Raw genomic sequence first — 25,376 nt, forward strand, 5'->3', positions numbered from 1 at the left:
AGTGTTAATATTTGTTTTTTTTTATTTTTTTGTTTTTTTTATTTTATTGATTTTGTACAGAGAGGAAGGGAGAGAGATAGAGAGTTAGAAACATCGATGAGAGAGAGTCATCGATCAGCTGCCTCTTGCACACCCCCTACTGGGGATATGCCCGCAACCAAGGTACATGCCCCTGACCGGAATCGAACCCGGGACCCTTCAGTCCCCAAGCCAACGCTCTATCCATTGAGCCAAACCGGTCCTGGCAAAATAGCTTACTCTTTAGAAAGAACTGAATTAAAACATGCTCTTCTTTACATGGAGAATTTTTCTGTTATTGAAATATATTTTCATAAAGAGAATAATAACCAAACATAGAGAGCTCTGACCAAAATGATGTAACCTCTGGTAGTAAGTCTAACATGGTTAAATTGTTAGCATGCCTCATGTAGTGCCAGTAGCATGTATTTATTCTAAGTCTATATTGAATCCCAGAATATTGGAAATTTCCACTAAGAATCCTAATAATACACCAGGAAAGTCATATACTCTCTTTCCAAGATACTAAATTTCACTTTATGAATTTGAAATTGCATTCCAAAAACAAATTTTTTTCCTTATTAGGTTGTGCTTATTATAAAGGTTATCATTCTACATGCATTTATCAAGAATTGTTCAATTTGCAAGCTTGAAACAAGGATTAAGTTAACCTCTTTGTGGTGAAAAATGAACAACAGGGTATCATTTAATAAGAAGAATTAATCTACACTAGTACCACAATCTCCTAATGGAATTCATGTTCCTCTTTCTAATTCACTCTCAGAAAGTAATTTAAGGGTTGATAGAACTGGTTGATAATTAACCTTTAGAAGCTTCAAGGAAGAAGGATTTTTTTTTTTTTACTTGCTATTAGTGTCCCATAAAGTAACAATTAAGCACTTGGTCTGCTCTCTTGTTCCCTCAAGTGTCTGGATCCAATTACTAGTCATGACTACAAACAACAACAAAACAATAACAGGGACTTCCGTCTGTGACCCAGTATTACTACAGAGGACCGAAGCAACCATTGGAGACATTTTGCCTCTCTCAGCAGTCTAACTTTCATCTTCCCTGGTAGCCTGCCCCATTTGTCAAGGATTCCTTATTCCAGTGGTTCAGAATAATCCGAAAATTAAAAAAAAAAAATGTTTATGCTCCGTTCTTGACCTTACCAATACTTCTGGGGGTGAGGTCAGGTATCAGTACAGAAACTCCCCTAGTGATTCAAATGTGCACTCAAAGTTGAGAACGTTATCTCCTGTTCTTATGTCTGAACTTCTTTCCTTCCTTTCTTTGGTTTAAATTTACTTGAGCAGCAAAAGTATTTTTAAAAAATCCTAATAAATAACACAAATTAAAGGGATAAACAATGTGATGGTTAATTTTATGTATCAATTTGAGTAGCCACTCGGTGCCCAAATAAAACATCATCTCTGAGTGTGTGTTTATGTGTGTGTGGGGGGGGGGGACGCGTTGAGGGTATTTCTGAAGGAGATCAGTATGTGAATTAATGGACCCAGTAAGTTGCCCTCCCCAATGTGTTTGGGCATCATCCAACCTATTAGTGGCCTAAGTAGAACAAAAGTTGAGAAAGGAAGAATTTATCCCTTTATTCTTGTCTCATTGCTTGAACTGGGACTTCTCATCCCATCTTCTTTGCCCTGGGACTGGGAATTACATCTTCAGCTCCCCTGTTCTCAGGGCTTCAGACTTGGATTGCATTACATCACTGGTGTCCCTGGGTCTCCAACTTACAGACAGAGGATTGTGGGTCTTCTCTGCCTGCATAACTGCATGAGCCAATTCCTCATAATAAGTCTCCAGATAACCAGGTGATAGATAGATGATAGATATATGATAGATGATAGATAGATAATCTCCTTTAGTTCTATTTCTCTCCAGACCACCGATAGTGTCTTTAGGCAACTTAAATCTCCACTGTTGCCCTAATCAGTTTGGCTCAGTGGATAGAGCGTTGGCCTGCAGACTGGTCCCAGGTTTGATTCCGGTCAAGGGCATGTACCTTAATTGCAGGCACATCCCCTATAGGAGGTTTGCAGGAGGTAGCTGATTGGTGTTTCTCTCATTAATGTTCTAACTCTCTATCCTTCTCCCTTCCTCTCTGTAAAAAAATCAATAATATATATATTTTAAATCTCCATTGTTTGCAAAATTCTAATATTAATTCATTGGAGATCTAGGGTTCCAGTGAAGCATTTAAAACTACTTTTTCAGGCCTTGGAATATCCAGAGCAATTACCCAAATTGGATAAATGGTGCCATAGAAACTCCCCATGCACTCCTCATAAATTCACTTATGGATCAGTCTCTGAGCTACGTGGCAAATACAGAGATAAGAACAACCCTTCCAGGCTTCAAAATATCTCTTGGCCTAATGTAGAAGACCAAGACAATTCAGTGTGCATTCATTCAACACAAATTGAGTTCTTATGATGTTCCACTTTGATTCTATATTCTAGGAATCCAGAGAAAATCCTTTTACTCTCTGATTTTACCTTCTAACCAGGAAAAACAGACATAAACAAAGTAAGTAAAACTTATACTATGCTAAAAGGAATAGGAAGTGTTGAAGAAGTTATAATTTTAATGTGGATGGGAAGTCATGGGTCACAAGAGGAAATACAGAAGAGATACCCTTGAAAATAGTTATACTTAACAGTGGTAAAAACAATTTTGTGGAGTGATGGGGTCAGGTGGAAAATTGCAGTAGTTTGAAGAATGAAGAGAAAATAGGAGAACATAGAGGTACCAATGTGAATTTTCAATAAATCCTATATAATAAAGATGTAATATGCAAATTGACCATCACTCCAACACACAAGATGGCAGCCCCCATGTGGACACAAGATGGCAGGCAGGGGAGGGCAGTTGTGGGTGATCAGGCCAGCAGGGAAAGGGAGTTGGGGGGGACCAGGACTGAAAGGGAGGGCAGATGGGGATCACCAGGCCTACAGGGAAGGACAGTTGAGGGGACCAGGCCTGCAGGAAAGGGCTGTTGCGGGGGAGGGGGGGAAGAACACCAGGCATATAGGGGAGAGCAGTTAGGGAGGATCAGGCTTGCAGGCGAGGGCAGTTGGGGGCGACCAGGCTGGCAGGGGAATGGTTAGTGGGTCATCAGGCAGGCAGGCAGGTGAGCAGTTGGGATTGTGAGAGGACATATCTTGAGTTCTCAGATTGGAGAGGGTGCAGGCTGGGCTGAGGGATGAGGAAAGAAGAGGAGATACTCATAATTAAGGATGGACTTTGTTTAAAGTAGGAGGTTCTTTTTTAATATGTTTTTATTGATTTTTAGAGAGGGAGAGAGAGAGGGGGATAGAAACGTGATGAGAAAAACACATCATCAAGTGGCTGCCTCCCATAAATCTCCTACTGGGGATTGAGCCTGCAACCCAGACATGTGCCCTGACTGAGAGTCAAATTGGTGACATCTTGATTCGTGGGTTGATGCTCAATCACTGAACCACACCCACCAGGCATAAAATGTGAGGCTCTTGACCATGTTTCTAATTCTAGGAAAAGGGCCAGTAGAGAGAATTCTGTTCAATATGCTGTGGGGGGAAATGAGATCATCTATTAAAATACCACTACATGGAAGATGTATTATAAAATTGTACAACTGAACCCTATATAATAATTTTATTAACTAGTGTCACCCTAATAAATTCAATTTTAAAATTTCAAGCAAAGATGAATGCATGATAGAAAAATCTTTATGACCATGAACTAAGGAAAGAGTTTTTAGAATCAACACCAAAGCACACTTGATAAAGGAAAAGATTGCTAGACTTCATCAGAATTTAAAACTTCTGCTCTTTGAAAGACATGAAGAAAATGAAAAGCTGAACAAAATTTTTGTAAGTCATGTACCTTTTAAAGGATTTATTCAAAATATATAAAGAGTCCCAGCGGTTTTCGCTCAGTGAATAGAGTGTGTGTCTGTGGACTGAAGGGTCCCAGGTGTGATTCTGGCCAAGGGCCATTCCTCGGTTGCAGGTTCCCCAGCCGTTCGTGGTGTGTACAGGAGGCACCCAATCAATGTGTCTCTCTCACATCGATGTTCCTCTGTCTCTGCCTCTGTCTTCCACTCTCTTTAAAAATCAGTGGGAAAATATCCTCTGGTGAGGATAAACAAAACAAACAAAAACTGAAAAGAAAAAAAAAACAACTCCCAAAAAATAGAAATAACTCTCAAACTAAATAATTTTTTTTAAATCACAGTAAAATATGGGCAAAATATTTGAACAGACATGTCACCAAGAAGATACACAGAGCCCCGGCTGGTGTGGCTCATTTGGTTGCTGGCTTGATTCTAGGTCAGGGCTCAATCCCTGGGGAGGGATAGGGATCATGCAGGTGGCAGCCGAGGCAGTCAATGTTTCTCTCTCTCTCCCTCATCTTTCCTCCCTCTCCCAAACTCAATAAAAAAATTTTTGTTTTTTGTTTTTTGTGAAACCAATGCATATATTTGTCTACAGGTGATTCAGACTTTTAGCTCCATCCCTTGTTTTCATAAGAATGGTAACGTTTCTTCAGTAAAAGTTTAGATAACACCAGGTTAAAATGCCAACTCTCAGCTTACATGTACTGCTGGAAAGAAAATTCTGACCACTGACTTAAAAGTCCATGATGAAAATTTTTAATATGTATGTAGATAAGTTGTCGAGCATAGAAGTACAATTCATCTCAACTTCATTTCTGCAGGATCACTTAGCCACTTTGGATCACAGTCTTTTCACCGATTGTCAGCACCCCCAAATGTTATATAAAATGCATTAAAACTTTCTTCATATGTTAGCCATTCACAGAAGCCTTCTCTGTGTGTCCTCGGGCAAAATACTTCTTTAAGCTTTAGATTTCTCCTAGTTCTGAAGACTGGGAAGTCCAAGATCAAGGTCCGGCTAATTCAGTTCCTGGCAAGAGTTCTCTTCCTGGTTCTCTTCCTCTATCTCTTTCTGGTTTTGCCCTCACAAGTTAGAGAGAGAGAGAGAGAGAGAGAGAGAGAGAGAGAGAGAGAGAGAGAGAGAGAGAGAGAGAGAGGTTGGAGAAGAGGGAGGGAGAGAGGGAACTAGAGCTCAATAAAAATATTTTTTAAAAGAAGATTTACAGAAGTCAACTAAGCATATGAAAAATTGTTCAACGTTATTTGTCATTAGGGAAATGCAGACTGAAACCACAATAATATACATACCTATTAGGATGGTTATAAATTAAAAGCCTGACCATATCAAATATTGGCAAGGATGTGGGAGAACTGAAACTTTCATACTGCTGGTGGAAAGGTAAAATGGTACACTACTTTGGAAAACACTTTGGCAGTTACTTAAAAAGTTAAACATACACCTACCAAATAAGCCAACCATTTTACTCCTAGGTAGTTATTCTGCACACAAATGTTTACAGAAGCTTTATTTGTAAAACCACAAATGGAAAACCACTAAAATGTCCATCACCAAGTGAGTAAATAAACAAAAAATCAGTTATATCCATATATAGGCATATGACTGAGCTATAAGAAGGAATGAACTATTAATAAACACTATACCATGGGTGAACCCTAACATAATTATTCAGAGTGAAAGAAGCTAGACTCAAAAGTGTACACACTGTGTGATCCATTTATATAAAATTCTAGAAAATTCAAGCTAATCTATTGTAAAGGAAAGCAGGAATGGGGGGAAAGGATAAAGCATAAGGAAACTTTTGGGATTGATGGATATGTTCATTATCTTCATTGTGATGCTAGTTTCACAGGTCAAACTTGTCAAATTGCACACTTTATATGTACTTTATTTTACATCTATTCTTCTCCAACAAAGCTAATTAAAAGATTTCAAGGCAGCATACAGAGTTCTGACTTCTGTTTTTTAAAGAAACTTAAGATATCTTGTTGTTTCTATCTTTTAAATACATAAAACACCCTCATTCTTTTTTATAGCTACTTAGAATTCTATTATACACATGCAATGTAATTTGATTTTACAATTCTCCTACTGATGTCAATTTACAAACAATGCATTGAAAAACTCGTACAAACTTGTTTCCGTCATATACAGGCATATTTACAGGATATATTTCTAGAAGCAAAAATGTTAGGTCAGAAAGAAATACATTTACAATTCTGATTGTTATTGCCAAATTGCAAGTTTCAATGCAGGAAACAACCATTCTGGGCATTTTAAACTTTCCTGCAAGTTTTCAATGCAGGAAACAGAACCATTCTGGGCATTTTAAACAGGAAGGCACTAGTGGGGAATTTGAAGCTTCCAAAGTCCTTGGGAGAGTTAAAGGAATAGGATGAAGGGATCTAGGTTGAGCCTCTGGAATGTATCCTGCCATGATACAGAACTGATTCACTAGGGGAGCTTTTACTTCTGGGGTCATCGCTGAGCCATGCTGGAAGCCAGAGGCCACTACCACGACCTTTCACACCTGGGAAACCGGGAAAGATCTCATAACACCATTCAGGAATACGTCAGATTATGAAGCTACTGCCACCACCATCACCACCACCACCACCACCACCACTCCATATCCTGCTGTATGGCAAAAGGTTTCTCACAATATTGCAACATTCAAGAACCTCAAGAAGATGGCCTGTCCCTCACTTCTCTTCTCAACTCATGTGGAAAACATAAAGTTGAGGAAATCTAATTGGTTTCCAGAACTCTAGCTATATGAAAACGTCTGGTAAATGTATTTATTTCCACCCTCTCTAGGAAGGTAAATTGACAAAATACGGACTATGTAGTTCACCATTCTGGGTGGTTGTTCCAATATATGCCCCTACAAGTAAAAACACTTGCTTCCTAATTCTTACCAATAATATCTAGAACATAGCACGATGCTTTATGAAATTAAAAAAAATCTTCCCCAGGTGTGGTTCAGTTGGTTGGAGCATTGTCCCATGCACTGGGAAGTCATGGGTCCAATTCCTGGTCAGGGCACATTCCTAAGTTTCCAGTTTGGTCCTGGTTGGGGTGCCGAAGGGAGGCAGCCAATCAATGTATTTCTCTCATATTGATGTTTCTCACTCTCCTAGCCCATCCCCACCTTCCTCCTTCTCTAAAATCAATTTTTAAAAAATCTTTCTTAATCAAATAGGTTTAAAAACTAGCGTCTCAGGGTAGTCTTACTTTATACTTCTCTTAACAGTGAAGTTGAATTTTTTTCCAGCTTGAGTCATTAATATCAATTTTTGTAAAAATTCTATAGTTCTGGACCTTTTCCCTTTTGTACTACTGAACTTTTATTGAATTATAGGAGGTGTTGTTTTTTGTTTTTGTTTTTTTTGGGTTTTTTTTTTTTTTTTTTACATTTGCAAATTATTTTCCCAAATTGGTCATTTTTGTTTATTTTATGATTTTTGCCATGAAGAACTTATTTAACATAGTGATATAATTTATCATTATAATTTTATAGTGAAAACTTTTTTTGTTTCTGTATTTTATATTGAATTTAGAAAAGCCTTCACACCACACTAAAATCTTTTACGATTCTCCAATGATTTCTTCAAGTACTTTAAACATTTTAGTTTTCACACTTTAAACTGGATTTTATTTTGGTATAAGATATGCATCCAACTTTATTTTTTTCCTGGAAAAAGCTACCTAGGTATCCTAACACCTTTCAATGAGTAAGCCATATTTCCCCCCACTAACTGAAATGTCATCTTAATCTTGTACTAAATTTCCTTTCCATAAAAGGTCTATTTTTGACCTTTTAATTGAGTTCTAATGATCTGTTTAGCCATATGCTAGGACAAAACTATTTTAATTACTAGAGTTCTCTATTTTGATATTTCATAAGACTAGTCTACCCTCATTGCTTTTTCAGAGCTTTCCTGGCCAGTCCTGCTTCTCAAGGAACTTTGGAATCAGCTTTCTAGTTTTGAAAAAGCCTGATATTTTTATTGGGGTCACATTGCATTTATAGATTCTTTTACATTAATCTCCTCCACTTCTAATGTCTCTAAATACTCTAATTCTCCCTCTCAATTTTAAAGGTCCTCGAGGACATGAATTTATACTAGTATATTTTGTGTACCTTTTAGAGCACCAGTAAAATGCTCTGCATTGAATGACTCGTGATTAACCCCTACCATGAAAATAGAAACACAAAGCGCCTGCTAAGTTCTAAATCTGTCCAGTTCATTTATTCACCACTTTGTCAGTTCCCACTAATTTTCTTCTAAAGAGACTAATCAATTCTGCCCATTCACAGCATCTAATTCGTTTCTCCTCTCACAGTGATATCTTTTAAAGTATCACTCATATATTTTACAACAAAGTAGGCATTTAGTTCATAAGTTTTTTCATTAGACTTACATATGAGAGGTTGCAGGGAAAATTAAAATGTTTTAGTCTCAGGTTTGCTTAACAGTCTTGGTGATACTCATACATTGTTCATAGCAGTTTTCCTAAATCTACGTATGATTTTATTTTAAAAATACACACATTAAGTATAATGTGAGGAGAAAGCCACACAAAACATGTTTACATGTATGAAACAGATTACATTCTATAAACTATATAAGAAAATTAGTCTTCTTACATTACGATATTATGTTAAAATATTTCCAAACCACACCAGTTACATTCTTCCAACTACATAAAAAGAATAATTCAGTTATGTGTTCATCTTAAAAAATACTACACCAAATCAGAAGTTTCATGTGATAAAACATACGTTTCTTTCTCAGGCCTTTTACAAGCATGGCAAAAATTCTAACTTCTAAGTTAAACTTTCTAAAGTGAAGTTAGGTTAGTAACAATTGTGTGCTAGAAGTGAAAGAAGATGAAAATTCAGGAAAGTACAAATAAAAAGCAGCTCTTTAAACTGCCCAGAAAAATGGTCAAATATTTATAGATTTTCCTCATAGGGCCAGAAGACACTGTTCCCTAGCTTAACTTGACTACTAGTCTCAAATCTCATGAGAAGGTTCTTTTACTGCTTCAGTAACTAATTCTTCTTTTGCCTTATATCAACTTTATATCCCTGGATCTTACATTGACTATTTACATACCACACTCCCAACTCTCAAAAAATGAGGCATAAAAATTTCAAATGTGCTAATATTTTAAATTACCACCAAAGATCAACAAAGGCAGATAACTGAGATTTAAAGATCTAACTCAGTGGTCGGCAAACTGTGGCTTGTGAGCCACATGAGGCTCTTTGGTCCCTTGAGTGTGGCTCTTCCACAAAATACCACGTGTAGGTGCGCATGTACAGTGCGATTGAAACTTCATGGCCCATGCACAGAAGTCGGTTTTCGGCTCTCAAAAGAAATTTCAATCGTTGTACTGTTGATATTTGGCTGTGTTGACTAATGAGTTTGCTGACCACTGGTCTAACCAATGAGTTCATAACAATAGGATGTGAATCCTGACCACAATACTCAAATTAAAACAGTGCAATTACTTTTTATTATTAATTTGGATTAACAGATTCATCAGTGTTAAGTGATAACCGGAGATTATGAGTTAAGATTATATTTTGCCTCTTTTCCTATCCATTAACTGTTTCCCATTTGGGGTGCCCCATCAGGCACCTGCAGAAGTTCCTTTTAGCATTTCTTGGTATATATATTAAAATGGCATAAAAATTCATTTGAGTCAATATAAATGTAATGATTTGCATTAAGTATATTGCAAAGCAACCGAAAAGCAAAAACAAAATAGCAAAATTATCTTGAAAAATTGAAGGAGCTAAAAACATATACATTTTTCTAAACATTTTTGTTCAAGATTAAGAATTTTAAGACACTAACTTCTACCCAGTTTTCAACACTAGGACAAAAATGGTGAACTTTCAGCTCAAGTTTTCTACCTCAACTGTTTCCAAAAGATAACAGGCAGTGCTTAATCATATTAAAAAAACAAAACAAAAAAACAGAGAGCAAAGATGGTAGGGGAATTCAGGACAGCATTAGCAAAAATTGTACATATGGAAAATTTGGAATTTATCATACAAATGCCAGGTAGCTAGAAGTGTCTGCACAATTTATTGATGAAAGAGAAAGGCAAATGAAGGAGAGGGGAGGGCTGACTCTGAAAAAGTCAACCTTCCCTAATGATGTTAAAACTGACTTTAAAATAATGTCAACATTAGACATTATTAGGCTAAGGATATCCCTAAACTTCCTTATCATTAAACTAGAGGCCCAGTGCATGAAATTCGTGCACTGGGGGAAGAGATGGGGGGGGGGGAGGTCCCTCAGCCTGGCCTGTGCCTTCTCGCAGTCTGGGACCCCTTGCTTCTTACCTCCCCCTACAGCGGAGGCTGAAGAGGCTCCTGCCACCACTGCTGTGCTTGCCAGCTGTGAGCCCAGCTTCTGACTGAGTGGCGCTCCCCCTGTGGGAGCGCTATGACCACCAGGGGACAGCTCTTGCATTGACCAATCACTCCCTGGTGGTCAGTGCACATCATAGCAACCAGTCGTTCTGCTATTCAGTCGATTTGCATATTAGGGTTTTATTATATAGAATACAAGCTGCCCCTCTCCCCCTTTTTTTTTTAAAAAAAGTAGTGCTTGGCTTCGAGGTGCCTTTTTTTGTTTAGTACCACTACAAATATTATGATTCTTCGACAATATATGTTTGTTTTTTTTTAAATATATTTTATTGATTTTTTTACAGAGTGGAAGAGAGAGGAATAGAGAGTTAGGAACATCGATGAGAATCATCAATCAGCTGCCTCTTGCACACCCCCTACTGGGGATGTGCCCGCAACCAAGGTACATGCCTTTGACAGGAATCGAACCTGGGACCTTTCAGTCCGCAGACCAACACTCTACTGCTGAGCCAAACCGGTTTCGGCGACAATATATGTTTTAACAAGAGGTCTGGTACACAAAATTTGTACACAGGTGGGGAGGTGGGTTCCCTCAGCCCAGCCTGCACCCTCTCCAAACCAGGACTCCTCGGGCATTGTCTGACTACCGATACCGGTCCCAGGGATTGGGCCTAAACTGGCAGTTGGACATCCCTCTCACAATCCAGGGCTGCTGGCTCCTAACTGCTCACCTGCCTGATCACCCCTAACTGCCTCTGCCTGCTGGCCTGATCATTCCTAACTGCCCCTCTCCCCCACCAGCCTGGTCCCCCCTAACTGCCTCCCCTCCCAGCCTGGTTGCCCCTGACTGCCCACCTGTCAGCCTATTTGCCCCTGACTGCCCCCGTCAGCCTGTTTGCTCCCAACTGCCCTCCCCCCACTGGCCTAGTCACCTCCAACTTCCCCCAGCTGGCCTGGTAGCCCCCTTGCCAGCCTCGTTGCCCCTAACTGCCCCCCCACCTGCAGCCTGGTCACCCCCAACTGCCCCTCCATGCAGCCTGCTATTCGGTCGTCCATCTGGTTGTTTCAGTCATGATGGCCCCTGGCTTTTTACATATTAGGATGGCTATTTTTGGATTCTTGGCTTTTAATATTCTGAATCACAAACCAATTTTTCTTTAACTATACCCACCAGCCCTCACTATCAATAAAACAGGACAAACGGAAGTCACTTATCAAACCGAATAAAGCTCTCAAACAACACCGTACCTTAAGCTTTAACTCTTAGTTCTGCATTTAAGGAACACCCTTCCACTTTTATGAATCATACCATGGCTAACAGTCCACAGATTGTTTGTTTTTATAAGAAATGCTTTTATGGCACACAGTGATAACTGTATAAATAATTCTTCATCATGTAATTCTTTAAATTTTTCATTTTTTATTTTTCAGAAGAGGCAGCAGCATCCTAAAGTCTGGCAAAGTAGTGAACCAAAATGTTGAGAAATCAAGACTATCAAATGTCACCCTCAAGGCCACATATCAAAGAGAAGTACTCAGTAAATTAAATGCTATCTCTCACCATCTTCATTCAAGTTCAACCAAAATTGTGTCCTTCATAAGTGATTTTCTTGTGCCACTACTATTGGCCATTTTAAAAAAAATTTTGAAGAGAAGAACTACTCATGCCAGCACTTCTTCAGTTAAAGAACATTTTCAGGTTTAAAAACATCAATACAGGATTCATGGAGGGGAGTTTATATTCCATATAGCTTTGGTGCAAAATAATCCTGTCACCCTGGAGACAGCCAAAAATTTTGTATTTCCCTTACTGGCTTTTACCTGAAGAACTGTCACTAGATCATGGAAATTATTCACCTTTTATGAATTAGTGAAGATAAATTAATGCAGATAAATAGAAGTTATTCCTTGATAACTGGCTCATAGAATCATTTTTAAAAACTGATGATGTCATTCATTTTCTCCCCAAAAGGGTCTAGAAGGGACCTGGATGTTACCTTTGATAATGTACTATAATTAAAAATATATTAAAGCTTATTGAAAAGATTAGCAGAAAATTTAGATAATCATTAAGCTATCTTTCTGGTCTATCTTCAATATCAGGTAGGAAAAAGAGGACCTATACTCCCAATTTGAAAAGTATATTTAGAAATTCACAAATTACACTTAGTTACACTCTCCAAATGGGCCTACTATGACTCATTAATGAATTGTTTCCTAGGTTACTGTCTGGTGACAAGACAAAGAAAATATCTGTCAAAGGCAAAAATAAAAAATAATTGCTTTTTAAAATGCATTTTTCCTAGGTTAAAAAAAAAAAGCAGCTGTCTAAATAAGCATAAGGCATCTGTTTCCTGCACTGTTACTACAAAATTTGGAAAAGCAATTTGGGCTTGAGGATCATTTAATTGCCCCCTTGAAGCTAGAAAACAAGTTATTTTATTTTAATCTGGCTTGGAAATTATTTGCAAGACTCAAATCATTCTGTGCAGCTTTACTCAACTTTTACTATCAGCTTCAACTTCTGTCATTCTAATTCTCTCCCCAGTTTCACTGGTACATTTCTGATCAAATACAGAATGTAAACATGCCTGGTTTGTTGACCTCATATCCACAGATAAAGTACTTATATGCTGGAGTATGGACAATAGCTCCCTAATTTTAAGCTCTAACTGGGCACACAGCAGATACTCAATAAGTGAAATTGACAGAACAGTCATGATAAGCAGAATGTGTTTTACATTTTTTCAATGACCACTGGAAAATTAACAAAATCATGGAAAGTTGTGTTTCAATTGCTGAGTCATTTCCATTAAAAATCAAATATGAATAAATTTGAATAATTGTTGTTCTGGGGCACACACATTTAACTTTATGTCATGGCACTATGCTAAACTATTGCTTTGAGAGTGCAGAGAAGTATCTGAAGTAATTGGTGGGGACACTGCAATGCCCTCAAGTAGACAGTATGCCAAGAGAATGAATGAGTCCAACCCAAAATTACCTGGGTATGAAGGAGCTTGGACTTGCACACTCCTCTCTCTCAGCCATATTTCCACAGGAAATAGAAACCAATAATTCAAACTTACTTTCCCAGAGTGCTATGGTTACTCTTTAAGCTTAATTTATCAAAATATACTAGTAAAACATCTTAAAAATCAGTTAACTTCTAAATTTAAGAACTGTCAACACTGATTTAACTTTCGTTAAGGTGGGACTCTGGTTTGTTATTGATAAATTGGTTGTTGATTGAGGATGGAATCTGACATAAGGTGAAAGTTGCTTTCAGTGAACTGAAACATATAAAGGTCAAATATTAAAAAAAAAAAATTATATATCATAGGGATACAAACACACCCTAAGTTGTTAGCAATGGGTACCTCTAAAGAGATATGTAGGATGGTAGGGAAAGGAAGATCTCAAAAGGAACTTAAATTTTTTTCACGCTAAAGGCTCAGATCAAATGAAAGTTTAAATTTTTGGTAGCATGAAGTCTTGTGTGACATAATTACTTGAAGTTGTATGAAGACTTTAATTTATCCTGTACTTAGTTTTCACTCCTTTTCAGGTTTAACTGATTTGAAATAATGGGTGAAGGCAGACTAAGCTTTGAAGAAAATGTATCCTAATGTGCCACTATACTTTTTTTAATGAAAGTTTACGGTACAAAACCGACAACAGTAGATGAATTGAGGGCACACAAGTACCAAACAAAATAATTCTTAATGTTTGCAATTCCATTTCTTTGCATTAGCAGCAATCAATAGTCATCAGTTTGAAAATATGCATGGACAAAAAAAATTATTTCTGTAGATTCTTTTAAATTCTGGGGGGAAAAAAACCCTGTTATGTTAAACACTGACTTCATAATCATTCAAAGTATGTATGCATATTTGAGAAACCCTGTATATATATACCCCAGGTAGCACAAGCAGTGCTAAATGTCTATGAAGATATTAAAGTGGTATTTTTTTAAAAGTGAAGCATTTTTGCTTGATATTGGAAACTCAAGAATATTGATTTTTTTTTATGACATGATTAATACTAAACTATTTACATTTAGGAAAATTTTCTCTGGTTGTGATTAATCCGTTTTCTTGAAAAGAAAAAAACCATCAAAATCAGACAGATGAATCATGAATTTTGGCCCACACCACCAAATACATTACTGTTTTAGTTGATTATAAATTACAGAACATACTAGAATCAGTGACTATTAGAAAATCAAGTAAATGTGTATGTTCAATGAATCTCAGCTTCTAATTATGAAAATCTAGGTAATGCATTTTGTTATTTAGAAAAGAATACTTAAGAATCTATTCAAAGGATAACATGGACACAGACACAGAGGGGAGAGGGGGAAGAAGGCATGTGGGGGGATAGGGGATGCTGGGGGAAGGTCAATGGGGGGAAAAAGGAGACATATGTACCACTATTTGTAATAAACAATAAAAAAATAAAGCAAATTAATGTGAAAAATTTTGATGAAACGTAAGGGGGGAAAAAAGAATCTATTCCGTCTCTGTACCTTTAGACATTATTGTTAAACTACTGCTGGTCACTACTATCTACACTTTTGCAGAAGATCCCAACATCTTACAGCTTCCAATTAAGTATTCCCTCTTTGTCACATTGTTTCTATAAAGAACCTATGAAAATTATAATGGCAAACAGAAATTAAATTTGAAAAGTAAAAGGCACAGATCAAACCACTTCTAGAGATAAATGGTAATTACAAGGGGAAATTGTTATCTGGACAATGAATTGTTATCTGGAAAATGATCTGGACTCTTGATAGCTTTTATAATACAGAAAATTGCAAATTGTGTTTAAAAAGAAATAGCCTCACAATTCCTTTCTTTTTAATGTCCTAAATATTTGGCACAATGCACAGCTTGCCTCATTTACAAACTATGTGATAAAAGTAACATTTTTCAAAATACTTAAAAAAATTGTTAGGTTATAGTTTCACATCTACTCCTCACAACCCCCTTCTCTAGTTCCCAAATTTTCTATTTCCTTATTGAAAATCTAAAAGTGATTATCATTCCTTTCCTACTTTAAGGCCAAATTAAAATATAATATTATATATGGCTAATATATAAAAAAGATTTTAAGTTAGCTGTAACAGCCATAGATCTAGGGTATTTTCAGGAGACATCCTTAGAACAAAAGAAATTCACTCATATTTATCCAATAATCATGCTTTTTTCTTTTCAGATGACTATTTACCCACCCCCCCGCCCCCGATTGTTGCAATCTACATTTTTTTTTTTTTACTTTTTTTTTTATTGATTTCAGAGAGGAAGGGAGAGGAAGAGATAGAAACATCAATGATGACAGAGAATCATTGATCGGCTGCCTTCTTGCACACCCCACACTGGCGATCGAGCCCACAACCCAGGTATGTGCCTTTTACCAGAATCGAACCCTGGGACCCTTCAATCTGCAGGTCAACACTTTATCCACTTGAGTCAAAATGGGTAGGGCTGCAATCTATTGTACATTAAAAAAAATAATAATAATCTTCCTCTATAATCAAAGCAAAACAAGGAGCAGCATAGCCATCATCATTACAGAAATGATTGTATACTTTTAACATTATATTAGGTATTTTAATGACAATACTAAACCAATTTTTAATTATATATACTAAATGTATATACTTACTATTTGAAAAATATATTGATTCTACCTATTTTTACTACGTATGGTAATTTGTGTCTTCTTCCTAATAGCACAATTACAAGGATAGGAACACAAAATACGTATTAAATATGAAGATTGGAAAAACTTCCTTGGCCTTGGTCTATCATTTTTTTACCTTTCCTTTGTATACCCATTACAACTGATTTGTCTTCATTACTCTCTCAGGCTATTCCCATCTAAAGACCTTTGGGGCTTCTGAGCAAGGACAGGAATACTACGCTGTTGCTATTGGATTAACTTAAATTACAAGTTTAAAAAAGAATAAAATGCTTGACGTTAAAAAAAACTACACAGAAGCCAAGGGAGAGTAGGAGAGGAGTGGAAGAAACAAAACAAAACAGGGAGAGCGGTTGTGGCCCATCAATAATTATCTGGCAACTCCAGAGCAGAGGTTCCTATTTGGACTTTAAAAGGTCAAAATTGAGAGCACAGCTCTCCAGTTATCAGGTTTTATAACATCAGGTTTTTTTGGAGTAATGCTCAATTTCATCTCTACTTTAAAAAACCGATTCCATTCCAATGGAAAAGAGCTTGCTTCCCATCTACATCTATAACAGTACAAATGGTAAGGCTTTCTTTATTAGCCCTGAAAACCAAAACAATTTTCCTCTATTATGCTCATGATTCCCCCTACCTTCCCCAATTCCCTGCATAAACATCAAACTTCCAGGAAACCGAGAAACTACACAGAGTACAGCCACTGAAGACGACTAACTTATCTCCCTGACTTTTCCTACCCTACCCCTCCAAACACACACAACCAAGGTCAATGTGTTTGTTGAGTTTGGCAAGGACAATCATTAAAAAAGGTAAAGTGCAATAGGGTGATGAAGGCCTGAGACTGGAGGCAAGGGCGGGCTAGAAGAGGTCAATGGGGGGGGGGGGGGGGGGGGGGAGGAGAAGACACATGTAATACTTTCAACAATAAAGATTTAAAAAGAAAAAATTGGTAAAGCGAAGGCTCACATAATCCTTAATACTAAGTAAAAATTCTAACATCATAAAATCAATTCATTCAACTTTTAACCCATTTGGGAAAGTTTAAGCTTTTAACTTAAAAATATGGTAGTACTTTTTTATATCTTCTTAATTGCACATGCTAACCACTTTATTGCATACTACTGCTTCTTATTAGAAGTAAATCCAGAGACCATTCCATTTTATCTTAGACATAACATTTACTAGTTTTCCAAGCATGACAGAAATGGAAAAATATATATATTAGAGCAAGAACAATTTATGTTAATATCTACCATTTGTGTTCCTTCTGTGAGCAGTGCCTGATTATATTAAAATTAACAAATTTAAGTTCAGTCCTATGCTTAATGAAAAAAAAATCTAATGAGAAACTAATTTACAAAGTATACAAGAATATAATTTTATAATAAATCTTTCCAGTGTTCGCTGTAACTGCATTACATGAAATGTTTCCCTTCACAAACTCAGAACAGCTCTTATAAAATTAAACAAAACTTTCTGTGTTCATCTCTGGCAAGCATTAAACAAATACAACTTGCTCACAAAAGATCTAAAAGTGCTGTCTCAGGAGCATAAACTACCACTAACATGCTGCATGAATTAGTCTTGGTGAGTGGCTATTGTCTGGAACCCCTTTTTCTCATATCAATGAATCCTTTTCATGTGAAGCTGAAGAGAAAACTAAAGCCATTGAAAAAGTGAAACTCAGCATGCTCCCTTCAAATATTTCTAAGATAACCATTCTAAAGCAAAATTGGCAGAAGTCAACTTTTTTATAAAAACAAACAAACAAACAAACACAAATAAAACAAGCCAAATCAAAAGGCAAATGCCGCTGTTCGATCATCAATTGAACTTACAGAGGCCAAAACATGTGACAACAGCAATAATTCAAGTAAAGTATTTGTGAAAATTTAAGCACGCCACTTTCAAGTTAAGACAAAAGTGAAGGGAGCTATGATCTTTATATATCAGAGTAAGAAAGCTTAGGCATTATCATCAAATGTTAATCACTTTACAGTCATCAATGAGACTATTGTATATGTTTTTGCACCTTGCGCTTGTAAAAGCAGATAAAATATCTAATATGTAATTTACAATGTATTTTACCAGCTCAGCATACAGAATGTATATAGATTATATCAAAGTAGTAGACAGTTATAGGGGCCTGTGCAAACCCTGCAAAAATAGTACTTCGGGTATTTGCTAATTAAAAAACAAAAACAAAAACAGTTTACTGTTTAGAAGTGATACAGTTCAAACTACCACAAAATACAAAGGGCTGCAAAATGTATACCATTCCAACAACATATATAAGTTATTAAATAAAGATCTGATTTAAAAGAATATAAATGAAGCCTTTAAGTAGGTCTTTTCTACATGCATATTATTCCTTATTAAAGAAAAAATATGTAAAAAGGCCATTGGTAATTGCTTTGTTAACATTTGTAGAAAATGCCAATTCTCTGGTCACAAACTCCACTAAGTTTAGCACTTAAGGTCTCTGCAGTGTTATAAACGTAATTTAAAATACTGTTAATTCTATCATTCCATTGGTAAAATAATGTGACTTGGAATATGGCAGTCTTCATGTTGAGGGCAATGATCCACAGTTTGTTTTAATTTCTGAGGTGTGGACAGTTATCCAGAAGAACAGCACCCTCCACCACTGCTCTGGACTTGAGGTTCATCATCAATAATCTGTACGCCTCGCCTGGCAGCCCCTGGTTGACTAGAGCCATTGCCTTTTGCCCTCTCATCCACTTGTGCTGTTTCTATCATCCCTAAGAGAGGAAGAAAGCAGAAATTATTTAAGAATACAACCTTAGAATTTTCTCTTTCTATAATTTCAGTATACCACCATGATAGCCATTTCTGACTTTAAACCAGAAAAGAAACTAAATATAATAAACATTCTGTCAGATCACTAAACAGCTTTTCCGACAAGTTTAAAAAATTAACAGCAAGTTTATTTGGATATATAATGGCCAAAATGACATAGAAAAAAAATTTTTTTGGCTTGAACAAATGACTATATATAAGTATAATCCTTAAGATTTTTCAAATGTCCAAATTGTTCCAAGAACAAGTGATACTTAGGGTACAAGATTTATTTTTCAACTAGTAATGCATATTTGAAAGAATAAAAGAGTTTAACATGAAGAACAACAAATCTGGAGAATTCACGCTATTTAATTTAAAGATACAGTAGAAAGCAATTCTAATGAAGAGAGATATTAGTAAAAGGAGAAATATAGAGATCAGTAGAACAGAGTCCAGATACAGACCCATGGTCACTTGATTTTCGACATATGTGCCAAGATTATTCAACGAAGGATAATCTTTTCCAGAAAACAGTACTGGAATTGGACAGTTATATGTAAAAAGTAAACCTCAATTTATACCTCTCACCAAATGCTAAATTAACAAAAAATGAATTATAGACCTAAATTTAAAACATAAAACAAAGTTTCTAGAAGAAAACATAGGAGGAAATCTCTAGAGGAGAAAATCTTTGTGACTTGAGATAGGCAAAGATTTCTCACATAAGACACAAAAATCAGAGTAACTAATAAATCAGACCTCATTAAAATTTAAACTTCTGCTCTTTAAGAGACACAGTTAAGAAAAATGAAAATACAAGACATATATTTAGGAGTCAATAACTCTAAAATACATATCCAAAAAGATAAGAAATGAACAGAAGGAATCCTCAAAACAGAACAAGTGTTCTTAAATTTTGGTCGAGACACTGCTCTTGAACAATGGTTTCCAAATTGAAGTTGTGGAACAATCCACTGAGATGAAATTAGAAAATGTTACAAATTCTAACTTTTACTTAGTTTTCCTCAAGCTTTAAAATTACCTATTTATGTGTTTTGTAATGTACAAAATATATTTATACTTGTGTATGTTCTGTATTTTTAAATAGACATGTGGGAAATGTTAAAAACTTTCTTTAAAGACATGTGACTGAAACATTTATAAGTCAGATCTGGAGTGTAGTACTCAAAGTACAGTCTGAGAGAGGACCAGCATCACCACCAGTTGGGTTAGAAATGAGAAGTTCACACCATACCAGACCCATTTTAATAAGATCCCCAAGGGATTGGTATATACAGCAGTGCTTCTCAAATTTTAGTGTGCATCAAAATCATACAGAGGGATTGTTAAAACACAGATTCTGAGCACCACCTCCTTAGATTTTGATTCATTAGGTTTGGGGTAGGTCCCAAGAATTTGCAGCATTTCTAAAACAGTCTCAAGTGTTGCTGCTGCTGCTGCTGAGGGCATTTCACTTAGAAAATTGTCACTCTAGAATAGGGGTGTCGAACTCAATCAGAGAAGGGGCCAAAATCTAAAATCCAGCCTAAATCGCGGGCCGAATGGTTTACTGAACAGTCATAAACTGACAATGTCATAAACTGACAGCGGAGTGCAGTGATGACAGCGCGGTGCGGGCCACATTGCAAGGCCTGGCGGGCTGGATTTGGCCCGCGGGCCTTGTGTTTGACACATGTGCTCTAGAACAATTATGAATGACTTTCAGGTTTGCAGAGAACTGAATTTTACTTCAAAGTTTGTGTACATGTATATTTTTCTACAGAGAAAAACCAGTTTCATCAAATTCTCAAAAGAGTCTGATGTCCATAAGTTCAAGGAATATAAATTAACAAAATCATTTCAATGTATTATTCCACAGACTTGAGTTTTCCAAAATATGTATTTTACTGGTGATATAAGAAATGACTTTCAGGGTATACACTGAGTGGCCTGATTATTATGATCTCTGAACGCATAATAATCTGACCACTCAAAGAGAGAGAGAGAGAGAGAGAGAGAGAGAGAGAGAGAGAGAGAGAGAGAGAGAGAGAATTAGAGGCCCGGTGCATGAATTTATGCATGGGTGGGGTCTGACCAGCCTGGCCAGAGGGAGGAGATATGGCTGGCCAGCCTGACTGCTGGTTGAACTCCTGGTCGAGGGGACATTTGCATAGTAGCCTTTTATTATATAGGAGGATATACACTGAATGGCCATATTATTATGCATTCAGAGATCATAATAATCTGGCCACTCAGTGTATATAAACATTTTCCTCTCTCTCTCTCTTTTTTTTTTTAAATATATTTTATTGATTTTTTACAGAGAGGAAGAGAGAGGGATAGAGAGCTAAAAACATCGATGAGAGAGAATCATCGACCAGTTGCCTCTTACACACCCCCTACTGGGGATGAGCCGGCAACCAAGGTACATGCCTTGACCAGAATCGAACCTGGGACCTTTCAGTCCGTAGGCCGACTCTCTATCCACTGAGCCAAACCGGTTTCGGCTTCCTCTCTCTCTTTAAGCAACATTTTATAATAGAAAATTTCAAACGTATACATAAAATTGGAAAGAATAGCATAATGAAAATCCATTATGTCCATCACACAATTTCATCCATACTTGGCAAGCATCCTTACCATTATTTTGAATCAAATCCCATATGCATAACTTTATTCATAAATTATTCTAATATGATCTATAAAAGATAAGAACGCTTATTAAAAAATAACTCTTGCCCTAGCTGGTTTGGCTCAGTGGATAGAGCATTGGCCTACAGACTGAAGGGTCCTGGGTTCCATTCCTGTCTAGGGCACATGCCCAAGTTGCAGGCTTAATGCCCACTAGGGGATGTGAAGGAGGCAGCAGATCAATGATTCTTTCTCATCATTGATGTTTCTCTCTCTCTCTCTCTCTCTCTCTCTCTCTCTCTCTCTCTCTCTCTCTCTCTCTCTCTCCCCCCCTTTCTCTTCTTCTCTGAAATAAAAAAAGAAAATTAAACAAATAAAACCGCTTGACCAGCTGGTGTGGTTCAGTGGTTTAGCATCGACCTATGAACAAGGAGGTCAGGGTTTGATTCTTGGTCAGGGCACATATCCGGGTTGTGGGCTCAATCCTCAGTAGGAGGCAGCTGATCAAGGATTCTCACTCTTATTGATGTTTCTTCTCTCTCTCTTTCCTTTCTGAAGTCAATAAAAAAAATTTTAAAAAGAAAGGAGTTCAATGGACACAGACACTGAGGCGGAGGGGGCTTGCCTGGGGTGGAAATGGTTGGGGAGGGGTCAACTGGGGAAAAAAGATACACATATAAAACTTTAGACAAAAGGAAGGAAGGAAGGAAGGAAGGAAGGAAGGAAGGAAGGAAGGAAGGAAGGAAGGAAGGAAGGAAGGAAGGAAGGAGTTAAAGAAAAACATTAACTACATAGTAGTAATGGTAAGTGTGACAAATCATCAATGTGGTCATTAATGGAGATTGTAAAACATCACTTTAGAAATATTATGAATATTTTAAAAAGCCATTTCTAAATATACTATCTAAATATACCTACTTTTACAAAGGTCAAGAAAGAGTTCCTCAATTCCTTTGTTCTGTTTGGCTGATGTATGATAATGTTTTGCTCCCACAGATTCTGCATACCTTAAAAAAATAATAATAGTACCAAATTTAATGACCTTTAATTAGCCCAGATTTAATAAAATTAAGATTAAAGCCCTGGCTGACGTGGCTCAGTTGGTTGAGCAGTTGGCCCATGTACAAAGAGATTGCCTGTTCGATTCCGGTCAGGGCACACGGCTGGGTTTTTCTCCCTTGGGGGGCGTGCAGGAAGCAACCCAGGCAGCCGATTGATGTTCCACTTTCACACCTGTTTCTCTTTCTCTCTCCCTCTCCTTTTCTCTCTCTCTCAAGATCAATATATATATATATATATATATATATATATATATATATATATACACACACACACACACACACACACACATATATATACATACACACATATATATATAAATAAAATAAATAAAATAAAAAAGATTGCCGAAACCGGTTTGGCTCAGCGGTAGAGCGTCGGTCTGCAGACTGAAAGGTCCCAGGTTCGATTCCGGTCAAGGGCATGTACATTGGTTGTGGGCACATCCCCGGTAGCGGGTGTGAAAGAGGCAGCTGGTTGATGTTTCTCTCTCATCGATGCTTCTAGCTATCTATCTCTCTCCCTTCCTCTCTGTAAGAAAATCAATAAAATATATTTAAAATAAAAAAGATTATATACAGCTGTTTCACATCTCTGTACACTGAACCAAATTTTAAATGAGCACAAATTAACAAGATTTAAAATTTTTATAAGTTAACTTGGAACCCAAATATTTTTAAAGTTTTTGTGACACACTATTTGATCATGATAGTTTTCTTATGCATTATTTTGTATTTTTTACTGGAATCATAAAGAGATGTAAGAGATTATTTTTATATACCATAGCACAGCCAAAAGTCTAGAAATTACCAATGTTAACATGCTTCACTGAATCCAACAGTTCAATCTATATTAAGACATTTGAGCATGGCTGGTGTGGCCCAGTGGTTGAGTATCAACTCATGAATCAGGAAGTTACAGTTCGATTCCTGGAGAGAGCACATGCTGGGGTTACGGGCTTGATCCTTCTCTCCTTCTCTCTCTCTCTCTCTCTCTCTCTCTCTCTCTCTCTCTCTCTCTCTCCCCCCCCCCCCTTTCCCTCCTCTCTCTGAAAATAATTAAAAAAAAAAAAAAAAAAACAACCACAAAACAGACATTTGAGTAATACTTAAATGGTAAAGCACACTGCTAAGAGGAAGATTTCTACTGGGGAGTGATAGTTGGGGGTGTCATTGGGAGGAAGGCGGAGATAACACTTACGATTCTGCTTCTTGAATGGACACATGTCTCTCCTTTTCCAAGTCTATTTTGTTACCTAATTTGAAAAAGTAAATGCCAATCTTTAATATTAATTCATTATTATAACAAAATTAAGTCAATTTTAAATACGCAATTACAACTTTAATCACCTGGAAAAGTAATACAAATTCCCATCAGACTTCTAAGTGTCTTAAAATTATAAACATAACCCTTATGACATGAGGTTTGATCATATCTATCAAGGTGAATACCTCAACCTCCCTCAAATGGCTCGATGCATATCATTCCTGAAGCTGTAGTCTGTCAGAGAAAATAACATTTCCAAAGAGATCATCCCTATTCATTGTTTCACAGTATTACAGAGACTAAGATCACTAGGAAACCTAAGCATAAATCTATGTTTCTTAGTCAAGTGTAAATAGTCCCCAATCAACTTTAGAGTCAGTCAATAATTAAGCAAGGCTACCATATTGTTCACAAAATTATATTAGGCTAGCCTCTTGGATACTAAGAGTATTTTGGTTCCCTGGATGATATAAACTGGATAAAGAAAGCACTAATTATGGCTTTTTAAGCACTTCACCACCACAGAGGAGGAAACTATACTTTTTGTTTTAAAAACATGAGAGAACTTAATAGAGTATATGCACATTATAACCTAGACTCTAGATCCTAGAGAATATTAGGCTAAGTGAAATAAGTCAGAAAGAGAAAGACAAATACCACATGATTTCACTTATGTGGAATCTAAACCACAAAATAACTGAACAAAACAGAAACAAACTCACAGATAAAAAGAAAAAAAACCTCACAGACACAGAGAAAAAAATTGATGATTGCCAGATAGGTGGGGAGTTAGGGGGATGAGTGAAAAAGTGGAAGGGATTAAGATGTACAAATCACCAGTTATAAAAAGAGTCACAGGGATATAAAGTACAGGATATGGGCTATAGTCAATAATATTGTAATAACTATGTATGCTGTCAGATGGGTACTAGACTTATTGAGGTGATGACTTCTTAAGTTATATAAATGTCTAATCACCATGTTGTATACCTGAAACTAATATATTTTATGTCAATGGTAACTGAAAAATATATATATATGTGCACATCATACAAATTTAAAATTACTGAAAATAAATTTAGCCCTCCTTTAACAAGGGAACCAAACTGAGATTGTGGTAAAAAGCCACTAGAACAAAAGTGAAGACACCCAAAATGCAGATTCCTTATTAATTGCAGGATAGAAGTAAAAGTGAGTTGGCTGGACAGACCAAGTGCTAAAGGTAATGGAAAGAACAGGAATGGGAATGGGGGAAAATATCCTAAGGAATCCCCTAAGGAATTCAAATAATAATTTTAATTTTTTCTATTATGACTAGGGTGGGGGGTGGGTGGGGGTGAGGAGGAAACCTTATAAATAAAGTTCTTTTTCTTAGGGCCTTAGAGAATATAGAAGAGCACTGAAGTAAAAGCACCTAATGAAAGATGCAATGCTTAGAACTGAGAAGTATAAGCCCAAAGGTTCTACATGTAAAGGACCTCAAATAATCTGAACACCTAATTGTAAGCAACTGCAATTAACTACCTGACTATAATCTAAGGAGAGGGAGGGAAGTAGTCTAAAGCTCAGTAGGTATC

At 36.7% G+C, this 25,376-nt stretch overlaps 1 protein-coding gene and 1 long non-coding RNA gene across 2 annotated transcripts in view; one reads left to right on the forward strand and one right to left on the reverse strand.

Annotated features, from left to right (window-relative positions):
- Nucleotides 1-4,654: 4,654 nt before the first annotated feature.
- On the forward strand, nt 4,655-16,327 carry LOC311620006. The gene is made up of 2 exons (XR_014794622.1): nt 4,655-6,181; nt 6,232-16,327. It is a non-coding gene; the product is annotated as an uncharacterized lncRNA (long non-coding RNA).
- RAB21 (RAB21, member RAS oncogene family) overlaps nt 15,188-25,376 on the reverse strand; it is a 35,939-nt gene continuing 25,750 nt past the window's right edge. Inside the window, exons 5-7 of the mRNA XM_084878874.1 lie at nt 23,734-23,788; nt 22,393-22,481; nt 15,188-18,803 (exon numbers count right to left, since the gene is read on the reverse strand). Coding sequence (XP_084735000.1) covers nt 18,661-18,803; nt 22,393-22,481; nt 23,734-23,788 — 287 coding nt within the window. The 3' untranslated portion in view covers nt 15,188-18,660. The remainder of the gene's footprint in view (nt 18,804-22,392; nt 22,482-23,733; nt 23,789-25,376) is intronic.

The sequence above is a fragment of the Pipistrellus hanaki genome, assembly GCF_964339955.1.
Source record: "Pipistrellus hanaki genome assembly, chromosome: 3".
In the NCBI taxonomy this organism is placed as follows: domain Eukaryota; kingdom Metazoa; phylum Chordata; class Mammalia; order Chiroptera; family Vespertilionidae; genus Pipistrellus; species Pipistrellus hanaki.